The sequence below is a fragment of the Berghia stephanieae genome, chromosome 3, assembly GCF_034508935.2.
Source record: "Berghia stephanieae isolate SIO BIC M18660-M18661 chromosome 3, UCSD_Bste_1.3, whole genome shotgun sequence".
Lineage (NCBI taxonomy): Eukaryota > Metazoa > Mollusca > Gastropoda > Nudibranchia > Aeolidiidae > Berghia > Berghia stephanieae.
This window is the reverse complement of record NC_088362.1, coordinates 21,977,269-22,002,486: the sequence shown is the minus strand read 5'-3', so window position 1 is coordinate 22,002,486 and position 25,218 is coordinate 21,977,269. Positions and strand designations below refer to the sequence as shown.

Genomic DNA, 25,218 nt, shown 5'->3' with positions numbered 1-25,218 from the left:
CTCTCTTCTCATTTCTGTGTGTGTGTATCTTTCCCTCTTTCTCCTCAATCTATCTATCTGTCTATCTATCTATCTATCTATCTATCTATCTATCTATCTATCTATCTATCTATCTATCTATCTATCTATCTATTATCTATCTACCTATCTATATATCTATCTGCCTATCTATCTGTCTGACTGTCAGTCTGTCCATTCCTCAATCAATTTGTCCATCCATCAATTTTGTTCACAATGTGTTTGTTATTTCTATCTGCATTAATTCATGAGTTCATTAATTTTGAAAGCGTTGTTTACCTCTAGTTTTTTTGGTTTTTTTTTTTTTTTTTTTGGGGGGGGGGGGGGGGGGGGATTCTGTTCATTCTCCAACAATCTCAGTCAAATGAGAACAATTGTTCTTAACAAAGTAATTAAAAGAATTTAAAAGCAGAAAGTAACTTCACCTCAATCGTTATCCAATTTAAACAAAGAAAGTAAAGAGCATGTGGAATGTATCGAAATGGAAAGCACACACACACACACACACATACACATACACACTGAGACACATTCACTAATACACATGTGCGTTACAAGCTGATTGCATGACCACATCACACACATAAGGGCATTTTAATGGACGCTGGTTGCTTGTGATGAGGTTTGCCCAATTAGGTGCTTTCATGTGTACTGTTGTAAAGGAAAATTTTAGTCTTAGTTATCATGTTTTTGTTTAGAAAAGCGGTTGTAGTTTTTGGAATTTGTTATTTTTATCGCATATATTTGGTTTTACTGAATATAAGAAGTTGATTTTGCTTTTCTCATTTTCAATTCAATTTACCAATTCCAGGTGATGCCATTACAATTTCTAGATGCTGGTTTGAGGGGAGGTTTTTTATACCTTTTGCTCTTGCTCGCCATTCCAGTTCAGTATTATTTATCCAATCGAATTTCTGTGCCCGAGGAACAGAGGGAGGCATCCTTTAGAAGGTAAATTTGAAAACAGAATATCCAATTTGTTCCATGTAAAAGCAAGGACAACAACAGTTTCTCATTATTTAAAAAAATGTTTAATCCATCAATGCTTCCATGAATTAATGAAGTTCACTTTAAACATTATCACCATTTTTATTGGGCCCCACAAAGTGTAACTAAGCATCCATTGACTTTGATGCTTGTTATCTTTGGGAGTGTAGTGGCTTGTCCAATCTGCTGCACTCTATTTCTATTAAAACAACCTTCTTTTATTTGAGTCAGAAATATTTTACTTAAAATAGTTATAAATTAAGATGACCCTCAACTTGTCAAATTTTCTCAAACCTGAGTCTTATTTTTTACTAATGTTTTACTGATTTAAATAAAATAAAATAAATAAAAATAATATTCCCTTTATTCATCTCATTGGGGAAATTTATCTCTAGGGTCTATTCCAAGGGAAGACTGGAATAACCCAGGTATCAGCCACAGTGCAGCGCCACAAATTGAGCTAGGGCGAGGTGACTTGCTCAAGGCCACACGAGTGCAGTGGCGGGAGCTCGAACTCGGTACCTTTTGGGTACGAAGCAAAGATCGTACTCTGCTAGCCACGCTGTCCCCATTTGTTTCCCTATGAGGAAAAAAATCCCACCTCCCAAAAAAAAAAAAAAGAAAACAAACAACCCCCCCCCCCCCCCCAAAAAAAACAAAAACAAAAAAAAACTAACAAAATCAAACCAAAAAAAAACGTTAACATGTGTGACTGATCAATAGTTAATTTTAATAGAATTCTAGTCTTGTATTTATAAATGGATTGGATAGATTAATGTGCAGCTGGTAAAATGGAATGGTATTTGATATCAAATGATAAAACAAGTGAATCAGTCTTTTATTATTTTATTTATTTATTTATTATTTTATCTCGCCAGGTTGATGAAATCGTTGGATACATTCAGGTTTAAATATATGTCTGTGTCTTCCTGGCAAACATGGTGTCTGAATGTCATTGCTAAGGTTTACAAGTGGAAAGGTGAGGACTCATCGTCATCATCATCATCATTAGTATCATCTTCATCATTACAATGTTTTGACAAATATGCAAAAATAGTGGCTCTTTAGTCATTACCGGGTAAATATGATTTAAAACATTGGGCATAACAAATGGATTTGTAAATGTCAGCTGATCTTGGAAAAAAAAAGGTGATTTAAAGAAAAATCAAGTATCCTGTGTTTTATCATTGATTCAATCACCGATTTTGTTGTACAGTAGTTGGCACACACTTATGATTGTAACAAGTATTGAGCAGAAATGATTACATATCATCAGCAATATCAACATAAAATGCACATGTTTAAAATTAATGCACTTTAAGTTAAAAGTCTAGTCATTAGTTACTTGTCTGATAAATAGGCAAAAAGGGTTTCAAACAATGGACTGGCTATATGAAAAGACCTATCACCGCAACATTAAGATTGGTTTTTGGCTTTCCAAGGATTTATGGGAATTTTGTAGATTCTGGCTCAAACAGGAAGCCGGTGTGGTATTCCCACTGTGGATTGAAGGCTTCCTCTGTCAAAATTGTCAAATCCCGAGCACCATTCTGTCTACCGTGTGTAGAACTCAATGAAGTTTATCAATTCCTGTGCCACAGAGACCAAAGAGCAGCGAGTTGCAATAATCAAGGCAAGACTGTATTGCTGCAGAGACAAGTGAAGTGGAATGAATTGGTTCATTCTTTTTATCCTCATTGTGCGGCTATGTAGTCTTGTGGTATGACACTCGCTTTCGGATCGGAAGGTCCTGGGTTCGAGCCTTGCGCTTGGCGCATAGTTGAGTCCTTAGAAAAGGCTCGTCACTCACATTCTCTCACCGTAATCAGGTGTAAAAATGAGTAAATGGCCGTTAACAGCGTTGTCCCTGTCTGAAAAATATTCTTATTTCGCCTAACAGGCATCATGTCTCGTTCTACCTGTTAAGTGTTGCTGTTGGCCAGGGACCCCTGTAAAGCGCTTTGAGCATGTTTAGTGGATATTGCGCTCTATAAAAGCTCAATTAATTTTTTTTTTTTTAAAAGCTCAAAGTTCAATTGTTAATATACAATACATTGGAATCCTGATGAAGCCAATGATTGGTTGATTTTAAGCAAGGTTGACTTTATCAATTATCAATGGAACACACTTAGATTTTAAAAACCCCAGAAAACTTGGGACCAACAAGAATGTTGACTTTAAGCAAACGTTGACTTTAAGAATGTTGACTTTTTAGGGATTCCACTGTATTTGATTAATTGGCCAATCCGATCATGCGCTGTAGTCAAGTTGTTCATTGGTCGTGTCCGTAAACAGCAGCAACAGTATATTCATATATACTTAATTTCTTCATCAGCAACATTGAGAGACTGACAATAAAGCTTCTATCAATGCACAGCACTTTTAGTTGTTTTTAATACATTATATAAAAATGTATTGGCTGGTACAAGGGTTGACCAACCATTCAATGATATCATGTTTAAAAAAAAAAAATTAATTTTTAGAAACCTTTGTCAAACTCAGTTTGGTAGGTTTGATAATTCTATCAATAAATTATTTTAATGTATTAAAATGTATTTATTTATAAATTTCTTCTTTCATTATTTTAGATGGTCATAAGGTGGTGATTTTTGATGATGACTCTTCAGAGGGAGAGTGCCCTGCCATGGAAGTCTTTCGACACAAAAGTCCTGAAGGACATTTTTCCTGTGAGTATTTCTATTCTTATAACTCTCTTCTGATAGGTGTCTTTTTGTTTTATGTGGTACAAAGGTTATTTTTAAAAGAATTTTGAAGATAATTTTGATTTTGTATTTTTACAGCATGAAATCTGACAATTTTACATACCTCCACTTGACATTTGCTATTTTAGGAATTTTATTCACTTTGTGGACTGTCGTATCTGAAAGTTACAACATTTCAAATTTTAATAAACTGAGAGTGACACTATGGTCAAACTAAACAGCAATCAATTGAATTGAAACCATTGTTGGCCATCAAGCAACTTGTATGCTTGGGTGGTTGTATGCATGGGATGTGCATGTTTTAGTGAATTGCGCATAACTCATTTCTGTATAGCGCTTTTTTACCAAGGCACCATTTAAGTTAAGATTATTATTATTATTATCATTATTATTATTATTATTATTATTATTATTATTATTATTATTATTATTATTATTATTATTATTATTATTATTATTATTACAATTATCAATACCGTTAGTTGTCCATAAGTTATTTTTGACTTTACATTGCCATATTGATATATTTTTTCCTATTCAAAGATGTGTAAAAACTGTCAGTAAAGGATACACGCACATTCAAATTCATCTAAGTATTTAAATTTGACTTTTTTTTTTCATGAATGTGCAGTATCCACGGCAGTCCGTTCTCAGCGTCCCCCTGATTTAAAGTACAGAGTTGGACAAGTTGTTCGCCACAAGATTTGGGGCTATAGGGGTGTTATTGTTGGCTGGGATACTGAGGCCAAGGTAAGTTATATTCGTGAAAATATGTGTCAGTGCATGACATAATCAGTCAGAAGGTGAAAATTTTGGATTTGCATTTTTTGGCATTTTCTGAAAGAATATGCTCACCAGAGCATTTTAATCTTTATTTGAAGTAAATGAAGTTATGGGCAGATGTATGGGAAAGGTATCCAGCAACTTTTCTCAAATTTCATACTTTTTCAGCTTGACTAGCTGTAAAAAATATTTAGAAGTGAAATTAAGCTTTGATTTGTCCTGAAGATGTACAAAAAGGGTTGATTTAATCATTTATGACAAGAACTCATTTTGGATAAAAATTGACCTTCTAACTAAACGTGGCAATATCTCAGTTCAAACCTTTTTACCATCCGACTGATTATGTCATTCACTGTAACATATGATCAGGGAAAGTGCTGTTTTTGTGGCAGTACAGTCGAGTTTTAACGTTGTGGAAGTAGTGGTGAAATGTTAGACTGTAAACTAATGATTTATACCCAAAAAAAACTCGCAAAAATCTTGAGGTTATACTGCCCAATATCCCCTAAACATGCTCAAAGCACTTTACAAGGGGTCCCTAGCCAACAGCAACACTTAACATGTAGGACGAGAAATGTTGCCTGTTAGGCATTATTACAATTTATTATAGTCAAGAGACAATGCTGTTAAAGGCCAGGTACTCATTTTACACCTGAGTGCGGTGAGAGAATGTGTGGAAAGAGCCTTTTCCAAGGACTCAAATATGCGCCGCTAGGGATTCAAACCTAGGATTTTCTGATCCGAAGGCGAATGTTATACCACTAGACCACATAAGCGCACATCCTGGAAGTAGTGGTGAAAATGTTAGTCCTTCAGAGCCATTGGGCTTATGGAGCTGCAGTTTATCCCGGTTTCTATAGCATGAAATGGACAATAACAATTTGGTTAGGAAACTAGTTTATTGTAAAGTACTTTCCATCACATCTAACTCAGCTACCCAATCACTGCTGGTGGAAGGGTGTTCAGAAAAATCTCGACTGCACCCGGGATCGATCTTGGTCCCTTTGCGTGTGAGGCGAGTGCTCTAACAACTGAGCTATTGGGAACCCACGAAAATGTTACTCTAAACGAATCATTTTTACAAAAGTTCAAATGTATGAAAATTGGACTACATCGAGGTCTCGTCAGTAGACATTATGTTGCTCAAGTCAGAGTTTTGGTGGTCGAAAACCAATTAATGCCGATTTTTACCCGATACTATATCGGGTTTGGGAATTCCCATTCAGTTTTCCCCCTGATAATGGGCACATCCAGGAAAAATTGCCGATACACGCACTTCAATACTTGCCCTTTATGATGGTTTAACATTTTAGATTTTATTTCAAAACATTAGGTTTTGGTTGTCTGCGTGCAATCAGTCTTTATCCAAATATTTTTGATATTCCTCTAACTTTCTTTCATTTTAGTGGGATTATCTCAATAATACCTTTAATAGCCTTATTTGCAGTTGAAAAGAGAAATGTTTGGCCTTTCAGAAAATACATTGGATTTTACAATTCCTTTGCTGTAGAGAGATAAGATAACCAATCCAATCTCTTTTTTTCAATTCACTTTATAGTGACATTTGATACAAATCATTATCGTCAGTTAAAATAAGGGAGATCAAACTTGTTTTAACATATTTCCTCATAACTTTGCCAAACCGTTTTGCAATCGGTCAAGAAGTTCAGGTGCTATTTGCATTTAAAATCAAAGCTAAAATTCTCTTTTTTTTTGTCTCGGATAGTAGTAGAAATAGTAGTTGTATTATTATTATTATTATTATTATTATTATTATTATTATTATTATTATTATTAGTAGTAGTAGTAGTAGTAGTAGTAGTAGTAGTAGTAGTTGTAGTAGTAATAGTAGTAGTAGTAGTAGTAGTAGTAGTAGTAGTAGTAGTAGTAGTAGTAGTAGTAGTAGTAGTAGTAGTAGTAGTAGTAGTAGCATCAGCAGCAGTAGTAGAAGTAGTAGTAGTAGTAGTAGTAGTAATAGTAGTAATAGTAGTAGTAAAAGTAGTAGCAGTATTTGTAGTAGTAGTAGTAGTCGTTTGTGATGTTGTTGTTGTTATTGTTGTTTTTAGGCAAAAGATTAATCAAAGTGAGTCCGAAATGTGCTTAAGACCAACCTGCCTGATTCTCATGTCAAATGCATTATCTTTATGTTTTTTTCCATCTGCTAACATTTACATTTTTTGTTTTGTTTTGTTCTTTGTTTTTTGTTGTTTTTTTTACAAGAATTTATAATATATCAAATTATAAAAATATTTTTCTTTAAAATCATTCTGATCAGTTTTTAATTGTTCTTGATTAATATTTGTACAGATCAGGTACACCAGACAGCTATGGTATTTTCCACTGTTCCCCCATTTATAACAAAATTTTGAACTTGTCTCACTTGCTTTCAGGCACCGCAGAATTGGTTGGAGAAAATGCACCCACCTGATAGATGGGTAAGTAGATTATCACCCAATTTCATCCTATCACCTGTATGCAAAAATTAATAAACAAATATAAAAGCTACAAAAAAAAGAACATTACCAAATCAATGAACGTTTCAGGCTCAAAACCCTTCTTCAGCCAACAACAAAAATAAATGAAAACATAGATACATTACTTAAAAACCAGATCGACGACAGAGAATTATTCGGTACATCCTCACTGTAGAAAAAAATCTTGGAATGTAAACAATTTTACCCAAGGACTCATCTTGTGACACCAGGGTGAGACTCAAACCAGGGACCTACTGGTCAGAAGGCAGTTGTTTTTTTTTCCACAGAGAGGACATACCGAATATTTCTCTGCTGTCGATCTGGTTATTTGGTAATGTATTTATGTTTTCATTATTCTTTTGTTGTTGTTGGCTGAAGAAGGGTTTTGATCCCAAGACATTCCGTGTTTGGTACTAAACAGCAGCTAGAAGCTGTCATATTAATTTTTGTTTATTACTTTTACAGTGTCACAGCCTCTAATTGTTTAGTATCACTTTCATCTGTATACAGGGTTGTATTTTGTTTTGTTTTTTTTTTCGTTTTTTTGAAGGGGGGGGGGGTGACTTTATTTGGGCAACATATAGCCTAAATAGTGTAACCCCATGCCTCTCTTTTTTACCTTAGTCGGGCTCAATTTTACTTTTTTTCTCTCTGTCTCTCTTGTTGATTTTTTTAAAAATAGTACTGGAGGAAACAGCCAAACTATTCCATTCTAGTCGACACAGCAGACCGTCGTATGCCTCAAGTTACATATGTTCCCCAGGAAAACATTGAAGTCATCTCACATCATGAGGTTAGTACTTATATGAAACATTGGTACTTATATGAAATGCCATGTCTTAAGTCAATGATGAATGGGATGATGTTCCTCATTATTCACTTTTCTATATGGGCCTTACTTCTTGCTCTTCATAAAAATGTCATTGAATACAGTAGCCTGTATGTCCACCTGAAGCTTTTTTTAACAAATTGTATTTTGTCTTGGGGTCCTGATTAGCTGAACACTCGCTTCACACGCACAGGGAGTAGGATCAATCCCGGGTGAAGTGGAGATTTTATTTTGCAACCCCCCTGTCCACTGAGCTTTGATTGGGTAGCTGGGTCTGTTAGATATGGTGGAGAGTACTTTGTGATAGACTAGTGTCCTATCCAAAGGGTTAGAAATAATTGCTACTCACACGATAGAAAACGGGATAATCTCCGGCTCCATGGGCCTGATGGCTCTGAAGGACTACTTTATTTTGTCTCTCATTGAACAAATATAATGTTCAATCTTCTCTTGAAGAATGTTCCATTCTTGGACCAGCATCACAATGTCTATAACGTAGTCACCAAAGTTATGACAGATTACTGCAACACATGGCAAGGTGTTGTCTTGTTGGAAAAACATTCAGTTCTGCATACTATGTGCTCCATCCAAGGGACAGCATGGCCTTGTAAGATGTCATTGAGGTAAAACTAAGGATTGATGTGTCAGTTATTCTGCATGTACTTATTTCACCACAGACCATCACTCCATCTTCTCTGATGGGATGAACTTCAAGGATGCACTCATCGCGATTGCTTATATAACTGGGTGCTCTAACCTACTTCATTACAGTTTATAATATTTTTCTTATATTTAATCTCTTCTATTTCATCAGGTAGACCACCCAAATGTCTCCGATTATTTTGACTATTTTGATGGTGCCCAGTACATCATGAGACCAGCTCTGAAGTATTTCTACCCCAGGGATGGATAATTTCAATAATTGACGGTAGTAATGATAATGATGACAAAGACAATGATGATATCTTGAATGAGTTTGGGTTACAGGATTATTTAGTTGTTCGACTTTTTTGGTCTGGTGGTCTGACACCTGCCTTCAGACTTGTATGTCTCTGGTTTGAGTCCCACTCTGGTGTCACAAGGTGAGTCCTTGGGGAAAGACTCTCATCGTACTCAGTTACAGCGCTGGCTCTTTAAAAAAAGCTTGTAATATCGCCTTACAGGTGTTTTGTCTTCTACATATTAACCCTCTCCTTACCACCCAAAGGAAAATCGTCACATTCGTTACGATGTAACCAACAATTTTCTTGTTCTGATCTCATTTCTGTTATAGTTATAGCTATAAAAATTCGACACTGTATTGCAGAGCTCGTTTTTCTTAACAAAACAAGCATATAGTCGTTACTATTCTCTGAAAAATCTTTTTTTTTTTTTTGTGTTGGGTGAGTGTGAAGTTTCGGGTCAAATTCTGAAAATAGCTGGTAAGGAGAGAGTTAAGTTATGCTGTTGGCTCAGGACCCCTTGTATAACGCTTTGAGTATCGTTATTGGGAGTCATGGAATATAAAATATTTTGTTTGTTTGTTTTTCTTTTTTTAAGATAAAAGTGTAAGTGGAGGAGACAAATCCTACATGGAGTGCCAAATTGCACTTTTGTGATATTGACAAAGTTATTCTTTCTATGTATTTTCATGATTTGAAATGGTAAAACAGGTTTCGTGGTGTGTTTTCTTCAGTTGACCAAACTTAATGATCTTTTAATATGACTTTATATGTATGAATTTTTAATTTTTGGAGGTAATTGTGCTTATGAGTCATGATTACCAAAGATATTTATTTAAATGAGTATAAAGAGATTCTGCTGGGTGGGGTTCCCGACCTCCCATAGTGGGCAGGAATTGTCACTTACTGTGTCTTCTATACCCCTATATGTTTTTCAACTTGCTTTCTGTTTTTGCATTGGAATGAGATTACTCTGTTTTGTCTTTTCCCAGGACAGGGTCCTTGGTGGGGAGTGCATCAGTCAAATGTATTGTTATAGTTTTGGGAGATGATATTTTTTTCGTTGTAAATCATCTCTCTGTTATGTATTATTTTTTGTTGTTGTTGTTTTGAATGTATAATATTAGCATTTGAGTGTGTTACTCAGTTGGATCCTGTGCTTGTGTCTGGTTGAGACTTTTAGGTGATCTCAAACTAAGTACACTGATGACGTACTCTTGGAATCTACATCTGTTACTTGTTTGTATCATTCCTCATTAATTGTAAGTCTAGAATATTTTTTTCTATCTCATTTTCTTCCATTTTACTGGCGCTGAAATGACCTAAGTGTGTCGCAAGCACCGTAAAACCCTTTAAACAGACAAATAGATACATCTGTATCTGTGAAGTACTGCGTAAACCTCCTAGTGGAGTATCACACGCAGGTACAAGTGCCCGCATGCGGCTAGTCGTTGGTACTTGTGAGTTGAAAGCAGCCACAGTTTTACATGTGACCGCACTGCCATCCAGTTGATTCCAGTCCTTGATTTCATGCACTAGAAATGAATGTTTGTCCTGGATTTTGTTGTTGCTGGTATAATTTTGAAGTTGCAACTATTATTTTTTCTTGTGCGACTTGTGTTCACGGTAAGATGTTCAAATTTCAAATTCCACCACTTCTCAATAATGAACAAACAGTTTGGCCTTTGACCCTCATTAGACAAAGATTATATACACAAAACAACAAAATGCTGAGGCGTGTCTTGAAATTGGTCACTAGAGGCATCACGCGCAATTTGTCTTGATTATCCCTTGAACAGTTCAATCAACTTTTTCTAAAATTATTTTTAAAAATTCTAAACTGTTTGTTGTGAAATATTTTGATTTCATTGCGCATGTTGTTGATAGCTTGTATAGTTTTTTATATGGAATATACCCAGTTGTTGTTTCTTAAAGAGAGCAGATTTGTATGAATGCAGTTTGTTAATATATACAAATGAAATTCTCTTTTGATATATTACTGAGTAGTGTGTTTCTGTGGGTAGATTTACGTCTTGGTCTATGACATGCCCTTTACCAATTTTGAAGACTCGTTCTGGTGATTAGATACGAGATAGAATTTTATATTTAGAATACATAGGTTGTTGTTGTTGTTCTTCTTATTATTATTATTACTATTATTATTATTATTATTATTATTATTATTATTATTATTATTATTATTATTATTATTGTTATTTTATTATTATTATTATTATTATTATTATTATTATTATTATTATTATTATTATTATATTATTATTATTATTATTATCATTATTATTATCATTATTATTATTATTATTATTATTATTATTATTATTATTATTATTTTATTATTATTATTACCATTATGGGTGGGGTCTTATGACTTCCCATGGTGGGCATGAGGTCCTCCATTCCCCATAACTGTCTTCCTTTTCTATGTTCTATTATGATTATTAGTTTTGAATTCTGTACATTGGATATTGTACTTTGTAAACATTTGAGTGTATCCTTTATAGCGGGATCCTTTGCTTGTATCTGGATAGGACTTTTAGGTAATGTAAATTTGCACATCAATGGATTGCTTGTGGAATCTTCTGTTCGTTATTTGATCTTATCCCTTTTGTTTTTCGTGCTTTTAACTTCAGATCTACTACTTTTCTCTCCTGTGTCTTAAGCACGATAAAACCACAAAAACAAATATATTACCATTATTATTATTATTTTTTTTTTTAGTTTTCTTATTTAATCACTGTGGTACGTTTCTATATAAACATCCTCGTCAGTGCACTCAATTAACGGACAAGTTTTTCCATCTCTTGGTCTTTCCATGTGTGATGATTTTTTTCTTTGGTTCCCCCCCCCCCCCCCAACACACATACACACACACACACCACACTTTTGGTAGTGGTTTGTGTCTAAGGTCAAGCTGAATCATTAGGTATTCTGAATGGCTCAGGGACAGGAGTGGTTGATATGCATCATTGAGGGTGAAACAAAAAATTGATTGTCCCTTCTTCATTTTTATATAAACTGGCCAACTCAAACTTTTAACTCACTCAACTCTATCACTGACTATCTCAGTATTTGGCTGTGGTTACTTTTACCCTATCGTTATTTACATTTTTCAGAGTCAAAAACGCTACTGTTTTTAATTTTTAAATGATGACGTCAGTTGAATAAAACTGTACATGTCAATTAATTTCTTTTAGATTGAGTAACTGAGCATATTTATTTTTTCAATTTTTGATAAGTAGGGACTACCAAAAATCTAAATGGAGAGAGGACAATGCAGAGGTCGAGGGCCTGGGTGGGGTCTTTTGACCTCCCATGATGGGCAAGAGGTCACTTGCTTGGTCTTCTATCCCCTTATATTATATTTTTCGGGTTGTTTTCTGTCTTTCTCTTGGAATGGGATTGCTTGGTTTTGTCCTTGCCCTCACTGGAGTCCTAAGCTGAGATGGAAACAGTCAAATGTTTAGTATTAGTTATGAGAAATGATTTTTTTTTTCATTGTAAATCATCTTTCTGTTATGTGTTGGTAGTTATGTTTTCTGTTTTGGATATATTATGTAAACATTTGAGTGTGTTCCTATCAGTGGGATCCTGTACTGGTGTCAAGGCCAGACTTCTGGGTGTCCTCAAACATTGATAGTGAGCTCTTGGACTCTACATCTGTTCCCTATTTGAACCAGTCTTCTTAGTCTTATTTTTTCTTGGGTACTTTTACTAGTAATTCTAGAATTTTATCACTCTCTCCTTTTCTTTCTTTTTACTGGTGCTGAAAAGACCTTAATGTGTCACTAGCGCCGTAAAACCCTTAAAAACAAACAGAAGTCTCAATTATGCTCAATATCGTTTTTTCCAGTTATTATGTTGTCACATAAGTGGAATGTATTTTGGATAAAAAGAGTGAGTATGGCTCTAAATGCTTGATGGAGATCATAAAATGTATGTATGAAACAGTGCCAGAAAAAGCAAAGAGAAAAATTCAATAAGAAAAAATAAAATCCCCCAAAATATCAGCCTGTTCGGACTGAAGATCGAATTTCCGACCTCCTGATTATCTGTCAGACATGTTACCAGTGCGGCTATGTGGTCTTGTGGTACGACACTCGCTTTCAGATCAGAAGGTTCTGGATTCGAGTCTCGCTCGGCACATAGTTGAATCCTTGGAAAAGGCTCTTTACTCACATTCTCTCACCGTACTCAGCCTTAAAATGAGTACCTGGCCATTAACAGCGTTGTCTCTGTCCTAAAAAATTGTAATATTGCCTAACAGGCGTCATGTCTTGTCCTACATGTTATGTGTTGCTGTTGGCCTTGGACCCCTTGTAAAGCGCTTTTAGCACGATTAGTGGATATTGCGCTATATAAAATCTCAAAAAATCTTTTTTTAACCATTACACCACAGAGATTACCCTTGTGATGAATGTAGGCATTAAATCATCCCAACTATTGGGTAACCTCTATGGTGTATAATGGTGGCACGTCTGACCAGTAATAAGGATATCTGAGGTTCGATTCCCAGTCAAAACAGGCTGATCTTTTGGGATGTTTTGATTTTTCTTATACTTTTCTCTCTCTGTTTTGTCTGGTGTTGTTTCATACACACTTTTTCAGATCTTTATCTTACACCAATGCCTGATTTCTAATTTAATGGAGGAATATGAAAATGAAAGTAGTTTGATCCCCAGACTGCCTAATTTGTATTTTATTTGAATTCATTTAATTATTCATTTAAAATAAATATTGTTATTTCTATAAGGCCATTTAGAGTTTTGTACAAATTTGTTATTTTAATTTTAGCTTCTTTTTTTTTAAATTGTGACTTTGTGGTTTAATAGAAATACACTTTGTTATTAATCTGTAGGTTGTGGATTGGGTAAAGTTCACTCCTTGGAAAAGACTCTTTAATCATATTTCCTCGGCATACTCAGGTATAAAATGAGTACCTGGCTGACAACAGCATTGTCTGTGTCCCAAAGAAAAATTGAAAAAAAAATGCCTTAGATGTCAAGCAATGCTGTTGGCCTTGGTCATCCTTTGAAAAGCCTTTAAGCTAATTTAGTGGACATTACGCTATACAGACAGAAGCTCATATAATTATTTTTCATGATGATGCATTAACCATCTTAATTGTTTTATGTTTCTATCTATTTAGCATTAATGAAAGAATAGTTATATATAACATGGCATAATGCATTCTTCATTAGTTTTTTCTTTTTGTTTTTTTCTAGGCATAGTTCTCAAACTGAACAACAACCTTATTCCAGTATTGGTTTGGGTTTTTTTTTGTTTTTTTTGTTTTTTTTCTTTACAATGTTTCTCTTTGAATTGATTATGGATAGCTTGATGTGTTTTGTTTGATAAAGCCTTGCATACAATTTGCCATGGCACATCCATTTTGCTCTGTTCTATGAAGTTTGCTATTGATAATAACTCCAACATATTTTGCATGTTTTGTTGTTTTTTAAAATAATTTTGTCATGAAATAATGTTACACAACAGCACAAGACATCCGAAAAAGTTTGTCCGTAATTAAACAAATAAGTGATTGTAGTTTTAGACCAAGTATCATAGTCTGCTTATTATGTGCGTTAAGTAAGACAGAGTTCAGTAGGAGAGTGGAGAAAAACAGCATGTCACACTAAGGTACAGCTAGCAGTGGGGCTCACCTTAGCTAGTAACCAGCAGATGGGGTTAATTGAGAGAGAGAGATTATTGCAAATCTCTTGCTTTGATTGCTGGCCATTTCTACCTCTTGTGACGCTCGTTTGTCTTCCTTTCTATTGCAAAGTTAGGAGACGCAGACAGACCTTGATTTATGATTTATTTATTTATTTCCCATCTACAACTTTGTCTAAATTCATGACTGACAATTGACGACTTCTCGAGGAGCGTCTTCAATGGCCATTTGACCATATTAGAATGGCTTGTTCCAATATTTTATTACATCATATTTTGGCAGATGTTGCTGAACCCTGCTGACATTTCCACATTATCCCTGCTCTGAATTAAATATTCTCCATATTTTTTTTCGGAAGAATAACGATAAACATTTCATCCACTTTTGATGTTTAAACAGTTGCTGAACGATCTCGTATAATTGGGAATTCCCAAATCTTTTTGTGTATTCTTGATTTAAATGTTTTTAAGACATGCATTTTATCTACTCCAACTTGTCTGGTTAAAAAAAACTGATTGAATTGTTTGCATCACTAATTTAATTTTGATGAAAAGATCTGTCAAATGACACACTTTTTGTTATTCCAACTGAATCGTGCAATTGTGATATGTGTGTAACATGTATGAGTGTCTTCTCTTGCTATTGTATGTCAAGGGCTATGGCAATATGGAATTTGTGATATCTATATATATATACAGTGCAGCTCGGAATATTCAAACAAGTTGGGACCAGACCTATTTGTTCGAGATTTCCGTGTTTTCGAGTTGTACATGTTGAGTAATTTACAAAGTATTTGAAGAATGTGAAGGGGGGGGGGGGGGGGTTCAGTAAGGACTCATAAGAATGAGGTGCAGCATTTAATGAGTCTTGTTTCGTTCAATAACAGGTGGAATAATATTCCCCTTTCTGAGTCATATGATAAGACAAAGCCAGCACATTGCATTGTTGATTACACACTACAAAACTGGTTTCTAATCACCAACAGTAGTAGGAGTAGTAGTCTTTCAGAGTCTTAAGACCCATGGAGCCAGAGTTTATCCTGGTTTCTATAGCGTGAACGGACAATAGCAATGGCTTGCTACCCTTTGGATAGTACGCAAGTCTATCGCAAAGTATCACTAACACTCCTCACTTATATCTCTATCGCGCACGCCTCTCTTCTCACCCTGTCTTCCCCATCTCTTATCATTAAAAAAAAAATATGCACAACAGTAACAGCCAGCGACATCTATCGATATCTCTAGGAACAGCCTATGTCACCACTGCCTCACTGTCTCCCACTGATCATGATACTGGTAAACATTGGATAAGAGTGAAGTGTCACATGTACTGGTCAAACACACCTCCCTCCACTTCCACTCTCTCACACACACACACACATGCTCCACACACGCAAGTAAAAACACATTAACTAACACAGTTAATGCCAATGGAGAGCAATGACAGCTTTCATTTCCGTTCAATAGAAACATAGACAAAAGAATTTTGTCAAAGAACGTGAAAATGAAGGTCCCATTTGTTCCTGATTTCCGTGTTCACCTCTGATAGCGTTTGAGATTTTCGTGTTGCCAGTACTGTGAAATTAGAGGGAATATAATGGGGAATTGAGAAATGTTCAAGATTTCCGTGATTTCAAGATTTGCGTGTTCGAGATTTTCGTGCAGCACTGTATATATAAAATAAGCATGATTTGTTATAATATCAGTACCATTATTGTTATTGTTATCATCACTGACATCGTAATCATTATCATCATCATTGTCGTTATATTTTCATCTATAGGAGAGGCCAGGGTTAGTTGACACATTAAAAAATTTTTTTTTTCATTTTTCATTATCTTGCTACTAATTTAATCGATAGAAGTGGAAATAAGTATAATATATTTTCCCATACTATTTGGGAATAAGTACTGACGACTTACATTCTGAAGTATATCTCATGTTTGATACTATGCAACTTTCTTTCTTAACATCATTAATACTGGGTGGGGTTCCTGGCCTCCCATAGTGGGCAGGATGGCACTTACTGTTGTCTTCTATCCCCTTATATCTATTTTCCAATTTGCTTTATCTTTGTCTTGGAATGAGATTACTTGGTTTTGCCCTGGCATTGGCCGTAGTGCTTGGCTGTGAGGGAAACAGTCAAATGCATAATTATTGTCTTGGGAGATGATATATTTTTCCTTGTAAATCATCTCTCTGTTATGTACTGTTATATTTATTATTTTGAATGTATAATGTAAGCATTTGAGTGTATTCCTCTTAGTGGGATCTTGTGCTGGTGTCTGGGTGAGGCATTTAGGTGATCTCAATCTAAGTACATTGATGTGGTGCTCTTGGAATCTACATCTGTTAGCTATTTGAACCAACCACTCCCCTTTGTCTTACTTTTTCCTCAAGTCCTTTTAATTGTACATCTAGAATCTTTTCACTATCCAATGTTCTTCCTTTTTACTGGCGCTGATATGACCTATATTTGTTGCAAGGGCCGTAAAACCCTTAAAAACAAAAACAAACATCATTAATACAGTGGTCTCCACAAATACATGTAATCAGGGTCATCATGAATTGCAGAGAGATGCGTATTGTTAGATCATGCTTATAGGTGTATTCTGATTTTAAAGGTATTTTTTTCTCTCTCACTCTTCTACCTTTTAACTGGCGCTGAATTAACTTGAAAGTGTTGCAAGTGCTGTAAAATCCTGGAAACTAAATTAAACTGGCACAAACACAAAAGCTACTACTTCTAGTTATGCATGCCACATGAATATTTCAACAGGTGTTGCTTTGAATGAAGTAATAGTTCTCTTACTAAATTTAACTAAATTATCCGTCCCCGTCTCAAATGTCAACTTATTGGTATTCTCTACCTTTTACTTTTACCACATCTCTTTCAACTTGCCCAACCAGACACTGGTACGGCAATGATAACCGATTGCATGAGAAAAACCACATTGACTTGTAGAGCCATTGAACTTTACACCAAGAGTGTTAAACAAAAAGTAAGTTACATGTAAAAGATTTTAATTATCAAATATTATTATTCCAAGATATTTTGGGTGAATGCGGAACACTGAAATTCTCCTTTAAAACCTTGCATTTTGCAAAGATTGAAGTGAAATTGAACGAATGATACATGATGATTTGTTGCAATTCTTACTGATATCACCCAAATTATTATTTTTTTAAAAAGGTTGGTCTTGGTTGGATCGCAGATGTGTTATCTTGATTCCGTAATCAACTAGTCCTGGTCTTGTCTATATTATCTTTGAATGCTATAATGTGATTGCATTTGCTATTTTATGTCCAAAAAAAAAAAATATTGGAGTGGTCTGGAAAAAACCAGAGCAATGTTTTAGGGAGATGGGTTTTTCTTATTTTCCAAATAAAACGGCAATGAGAATATTTTTATCCCCTGTTTTTGTGTCCGATGTTTTTGATGGTAGTCGGCATTTTTAAAATATCAGAGCTTATTCATAGAGTCCCACTGCAAGTCATTCCGCTCCACTCTCACAATGTAGAACTTGCAAGTGAAGATGAGGGTTTGTCGTGGAGAAGAACTCTATCCTGGAAGTGATTAACAAGCACACCCTAACCAGCAGCTCAGATAAGCCAGTTTACATATGTTACAGTGAAAGACATAATCAGTCGGATGGTGAAAAGGTTTGAACTGAGATATTGCCAAGTTTAGTTAGAAGGTCAATTTTTATCAAAAATGAGTTCTTGTCATAAATGATTAAATCAACCCATCTGTGGGAAATATCAAAGCTTAATTTCACTTCTAAATATTTTTTACAGCTAGTCAAGTTGAAAAAGTATGAAATTTGAGAAAAGTTGCTGGATACCTTTCCCATACATCTGACCAGAACTTCATGAAAATCACCCGATTTACTTCAACTAAAGATTAAGATTAAAATGCTCTGGGGAGCATATTCTTTCATAAAATTATTTTTAATGCAAATCCAAAATTTTCACCTTCCGACTGATTATGCCGTGTACTGACACATATGCTTGTGCAATTTTTTTCATTTCCAAGCTAAACACAATTTTACATCCTCCTTAATCGCATTTATCATTTTAAAAGTTGATGAAATTGTGAGTTATCCTATTGTTTAAAAAGGGAAGCTTGTGATAGGTGTCAACTATTTCATATTTTACTCCAGATACTCGAACAATTTTATGAATGATGGCCTGAGGGAGGTCTTTGATCTCCCATAGTGGGCCGGAAAGTCATTTGCTGTGTCTTCTATCCCCCTTTTTGGAATGAGATTACTAGATTCTGTCCTGGTCCTGACCAGAGTCCTTAGCAGAGAGGGAAACAGTCTAATATAATACAGTTATAGTGTTAGGAGCTGCTCAGAGCAGGACTTGAACCCAGGACCCTCCGATCCAAAGGCGTGTGTCATATCACAAGACCACATAGCCACACAATAGGGACTCCATACTGCAGCATATGGCAATGCACACCCCCTCACACAAGTCATCAAACTCAGGATGTCTTCATTCTGTTGTACAGCTATGTGGTCTAGTGGTATGACACTCGCTTTCGGATCGGAAGGTCCTGGGTTCGAGCCTCGCTCAGTGCATTGTTGAGTCCTTGGAGAAGGCTCTTTACTCACATTCTCTCACCGTACTCAGGTGTAAAATTAGTATCTGGCCATTAACAGCGTTGCCTCTGTCCAAAAAAAAAAAATTGTATCATCGCCAAACAGGCGTCATATCCCGTCCTAAATGTTAAATGTTGCTGTTGGACAGGGACCCCTTGTAAAGCGCTTTGAACACATTTAGTGGATATTACGCTATATAAAAGCTCAAGTTTTTTTAAAAAGCCGTACTGATATCATATGACAAAATGACGTAGGCACCAATGTAAACAAAAATGAGCTATTTATTTATATTATGGGAATCTCCATTTCACAATACTAACTATATGGGTCATGTAGTAATGTGCAATTTAACACGATCAGAAATACAAAATTTTGACATTTAAATATAAAACTTTAAAATTTTCAACACATTTCTGACCATAACTCAAAAACTAACCATCCATGGTGCCTACGGGACATACTTTTATCAGAAGACAGCAGCATAAAAGATGTAAATGAATCTGAAAAACAGTGGAAACTATTCAGATCAAAAGAAATCTCTTTTTATTTCTTACTGTGGCGCATATGGCAACCTTGTCTAATCATCAGAGCAAGCTGAAATCTCTACATCATTCATCTTAACAACGCTACGACCACATTATCTCATTTGTCTGTAGTGTTTCATTCATCCTGTTTTGTTGATAAAGATGAAACCCGAAACATCCATTTTATCTGTTTTCGTATATTAAATTGAAGCTTACATTCAATCTCACATAGTTATTTCCATCTAGCAGGGAAATTTAGTCCACAAAATTTTCTTTCGATTGGTATATCTTTTATTTATTGGACATTATTTTCACAGTGATACAATTTGAGACATAAGAAATAAAAGTATTTTTCATTCATAAACATGTAAATAGTTTAACCATTCTCATATCACTCGTCATTCAAACCTGAAAACCCCTTAGAAAATAATGTTTTTGTTTTAAGGGTTTTGCGGCACTTGCAACACATTTAGGTAATATCAGCGCCAGTAAAAAGGTAGAAAATGGGATGGTAAAAAAATTTCAAGAATTACAATTAGAGCACCTTAGAAAAAAATGAAACAAAGGGGAATTATTCAAATAGGGAACAGATGTAGATTCCAAGAGCACAGCATCAATGTACTTAGTTTGAGATCACCTAAAAGTCTCATCCATACACCAGCACAGCATTCCATTAATAGGATTTCAAAACAAAAATAGAGATGATTTACAATGTAAAAAAATATCACCTCCCAAAACTAACAATACATTTGACTGTTTACTTCTCAGCCAAGGACTCCAGCAAGAGCCAGGACAACACCAAGTAATCCCATTCCAAGACAAAGAGAGAGAGAGAGAGAGAGAGAGAGAGAGAGAGAGAGAGAGAGAGAGCAATTCAGAAAACAGATATAAAGGGATAGAAGATACAGCAAGTGACCTCCTGCCCACCATGGGAGGTCAAAGACCCCACCCCAGCCTTGGAAAATAAGATTCATTCGCCAATTAAATCATGAACAGCTGAAGTGACATGATATTTCAATGATTTTCGTTTACAATAACTTTCAATTGTCTAAGGAGATATTTTTTTAATGAGAATGGTGTTGATATGTTGCATTTGTTTGTTTGTTTTTAAGAGTTTTACGGCGCTTGCAACACACTAAAGTCATATCAGCGCCAGTAAAAAGGAATAAAATGTGATAGTGCTTTTTATGCTTTTACGGGTTTTACGGCGCTTGCAACACATTAAGGTCATATCAGCGCCAGTAAAAAGGAAGAAAATGGGATAGTAAAAAATTCTAGAATTACAATAAAGCATCCAAGAAAAGGGAAGACAAAGGGGAATTGGTTCAAATAAGAAACAGGTGTAGATTCCAAAAGCACTCTATCAAAGTACTTAGTTTGAGATCACTAAAAGTCTCATCCAGACACAAGCACAGGTCCCCGCTAAGAGGAACACACTCAAATGTTTTACAAATCATATATATTATAAAGAAAGCATAATACAGTGCATAACAGAGAGATGATTTACAATGAAAAAAATATCATCTCCCAAAACTAACTATACATTCAACTGTTTCCCTCTCAGCCAGGGCATCTGGCCAGGACCAGGACAAAACCAAGTAATCTCATTCCAAGACAAAGACAGAAAGCATGTTGGATATAACAGATATAGGGGATAGAAGACACGGTATGTACCCCCCTGCCCACTATGGGAGAAAATGGGATAGTAAAAAGTTCAAGAATTACAATTAAAGCACCTAAGAAAAGGTATGACAAAGGGGAATTGGTTCAAATATGAAACGTGTAGATTCCAAGAGCACACTATCAAAGTATTTAGTTTGAGATCACCAAAAGTCTCCAGAAACAATCACAAGTTCCCACTAAGACAAATACACTCAAATGTTTTACAAATAATATACAATATAAAGAAAACAATACAGTGCATAACAGAAAGATGATTTACACAGAAAAAAAATATCATCTCCCAAAACTAACTATAAATTTGACTGTTTCCCTCTCAGCCAGGGCATCCGGCCAGGACCAGGACAAAACCAAGTAATCTCATTCCAAGACAAAGATAGAAAGCAAGTTGGAAAACAGATACAGGGGGATAGAAGACACAGTAAGTACCTCCCTGCCCACTACAGGCGGCCAGGAACCCCGCCCAGGTATGCTGCATTGTTCTCTAACTTCATTAAGAAGAATGTTTCGTTTGTTTGTTTTTTTTTGTTTTGAAGAGTTTACAGCACTTGCAACACATTAAGGTCATATCAGCGCCAGTAAAAAGAGAAGAAAATGGGATAGCAAAAAGTTTTAGAATTACAATTAAAGCACCCAAGGGGAATTGGTTCAAATATGAAACAGGTGTAGATTCCAAGAGCACACTATCAAAGTATTTAGTTTGAGATCACTAAAAGTCTCATCCAGACACAAGCACAGGTCCCCACTAAGAGGAATACACTCAAATGTTTTACAAATAATTTTAGACCTGTAAATTCTCAGTCAATTAACTGAAATCAGTCAATTTGTCAAATTCAAATATTTAAAAAAGGAAAGAAATAAAAAAAGAAAGAATTCACAAATCGTAGTCGAATGACCGTAAAATAATTAGGAGTGTTCCACAGCGCTACGCATAGCTCATGGGGACCGTTTATATTAACGATGTATATATTGCCAAGACAAAGCGACGCTTTTTATAAAAGGCGTGTGTGAACACTTCCCTGGGTATTTTCACACATCCTTCGTTAAATTATTTTTTCACTTTCCAATCCGTCGTGATCCCAACTGTAGCCAATTTTAACTGAGCCACCGAGCGATAAATTTCACTGTTTCATCTAAGCCAAAATTGACCACATTTACCCTTCGAGTCTCAAAACTATGATAAAGTAAATTGCGAATGCCGCAAGTCCGTTATGTAGACATCTTCAAATCGAAAGGTAGGATAGATTGCTACAAGCACATTTCGATTGCCTCACGTTGTAAACAAACTGGTTGACCGTTTCTTCACTGATTGAGTACCTGATCATAAGGAACAATGGTAAGTAGCCTAATTAATTCCCGTGCAAATCAGGACGTTTTCTGGCATTGTTTTGCTCAAGCCCAAGCGAGCTTGCTGTTTTGTGGCGATTTACCTTCATTTCGATTCTTTGAATTTTTCCGCTACGCCTGCCGAAGTTTCTTCTTGTTAATTCACTTCTACTTAATAATTCAGTGTATTGGCCTGAAGTCATATTTATTTAAGTTTTTTTTTCTCTGTCATTTACTGATTGAAAATCAAGTTTGCTCATTGCTACATTATTCTAATGTTCTCACAATGGCTGAGCTGTTCGTGGATCGCAATTCAGACTTGTCGAGCATCGATAAAGATGTGAGTCCCGTGAGGAATAAATTCAATTGGTCATGGCTAGAAGTTAAAGATGATAATGGTGATTATTTTTCTATGTCAAAAAAATTCCAGAGGCAGGAATATGACTTTGATGAAGTCATCTTTACCTATATGAATGACATGCTTATTAGCATTCCTTCTACATCAAATTATGGGAGTCATACTTCCAGTAAGAAATAACACCCACTATTTTGATATATTGTATTTATCACTCTCCTCTCCAATGATGCCCTTATTTAAAAAAAAAAATAATTGAATCTTCAGTTTGTCGAAGAGTTTCAGTCAATTTTTATAGAGCTCATTTACAGGTCTATATATAATATAAAGAAAACATAATACAGTGCATAACAGAAAGATGGTTTACAAGTTTTAAAAATATCATCTCCCAAACTAACTATACTGTTTCCCTCTCAGCCAGGGTATCCGGCCAGGACCAGTACAAAACCAAGTAATCCCATTCCAAGATAAAGACAGAAAGCAAGTTGGAATACAGATATAGGGGGATAGAAGACAGTAAGTACCTCCCTGGCCACAATGGGAGGTCAGGAACCCCATTCAGAGACATGATATTTCAATGATTTTCGTTTACAATAACTTACAATTGTCTAAGGTGATTATTTTTTTATGAGAATGGTGTTGATATGTTGCACTGTTCTCTAACTTCATTAAGAAGAATCAAACTACAGGGAAATATTAAAACAACGAAATCAGATAAAAATTGTAAATGTTTAGTTATATAATTCACAACGCTGTGAAAAACACTTATCAAAGAAGAAAATACACCATTTACCATTCGTGGCTGATTCATCACCCATTCCTTTATCCCACTGTAAGGGCTATTACTAAAGTTAAACAATTTGCATATTTAAGAACTGCCTGCTGATGATTCTCGTGTCCTGGAAAGTATACATTCTTTGATTGTTTTTACTATGGGAGGTCAGGAACCCCACCCAGCAGAACAAAAATTAGAAATCTCATTCCAAGACAAAGACAGAAAGCAATTGGAAAACACATACAGGGGGATAGAAGATACAGCAAGTACCCCTCTGCCTACCATGGGAGGTCAGGAACCCCACCCAGACATTCTTTGGGATTAAGTCAGAAATAAATTTGGATAATCAATGGAGATGATAAAAGATACATTTGTATCCAAATTAGCTTCATAACCTCGCTATGTTTTTGTTTTTTAAGGCTTTTATGGCGCTTGCAACACATTTAGGTCATTTCAGAGCCAGTAAAAAGGAGGAAAATGGGATAGTCAAAAAATTATAATAGATTTACAATTGAAAGCACACAAGAAAAAGTAAGACAGGTCTCCACAAGAGGAACACACTCAAATGTTAACAAATCATAATATAAAATAATACAGTTTATAACAGAGAGATGATTTATAAGACAAAAAAATATCATCTCCCAAAACTATACCTTTGACTGTTTCCCACTCAGCCTAGGACCAGGGCCAGGACAAAGCCAAATAATCCCGTTCCAAGACAAAAACAAAGCAACTCAGAAAACAGATATAGGGGAATAGAAGATGCAGCAAGTGACCTCCTGCCCACCAGGTGAGGTCAAAAGACGCCTCCCAGTCGCTCTGTTTATATTTTGTTCATAAAGATTTTGCTTATATGGATAAGTGGTCATTATACACTCGAGAACGGTTTCTTTGAACTCCTCGGGACTGCAAAAAAGTCAGAGGATACGGTAATTTCGAGGAAACCGTGTCTTGCATAACGACATCAGGGAGATAATTTATATGCATGACATGTTACATGTTGTTTTCATGTTTTTATGGGGTTTTGGATGCTTCCAACATTGTTAGGTCATTTTAGCCCCAGTAAAAAGGGAGATTTTAGTGGAAAATTTGTAGATCTGAAGTTAAAAATACCAAAGAAAAGGTAAGACAATGGGGGCTCGTTCAAATATGTCACGGAAGATTCCATGAGCAATCTATCAATGTACCTATTTTGAAATACTTTTAAGCCCCATCCAGGCACAAGCAAATGATCTCGCTATGAGGGATATGTTTACTAATTACAATATAAAAATATAGTACATAAGTGAAAGCCGATTTACTAGGAAAAAATATAGTCTCTAAGAATGGCATTATACATTTATCTGCCGCCCTATCAGCTAAGAGTCCCTGCCAGGACCAGGAAAATACCCTGAGATACATGTCAATCCAGAACAAAGATGAGAGTAATGTGAAAACGAGAACATATATAGGGAGAGAAGATACACAATGAAAGGTTAAAGGACCCCACACATGGTGTGGTTTTG

General features: G+C 35.4%; 1 protein-coding gene across 1 annotated transcript in view; it reads left to right on the top strand.

The window, feature by feature from the left end:
• LOC144967335 (uncharacterized) overlaps positions 1 to 10,191 on the top strand; it is a 22,894-nt gene extending 12,703 nt beyond the window's left edge. Inside the window, exons 2-8 of the mRNA XM_078904427.1 lie at positions 830 to 969; positions 1,884 to 1,984; positions 3,594 to 3,692; positions 4,360 to 4,478; positions 6,902 to 6,946; positions 7,668 to 7,778; positions 8,629 to 10,191. Of these exons, the coding sequence (XP_078760553.1) occupies positions 833 to 969; positions 1,884 to 1,984; positions 3,594 to 3,692; positions 4,360 to 4,478; positions 6,902 to 6,946; positions 7,668 to 7,778; positions 8,629 to 8,727 (711 nt within the window). The 5' untranslated portion in view covers positions 830 to 832 and the 3' untranslated portion in view covers positions 8,728 to 10,191. The remainder of the gene's footprint in view (positions 1 to 829; positions 970 to 1,883; positions 1,985 to 3,593; positions 3,693 to 4,359; positions 4,479 to 6,901; positions 6,947 to 7,667; positions 7,779 to 8,628) is intronic.
• The last annotated feature ends 15,027 nt before the right edge of the window (positions 10,192 to 25,218 follow it).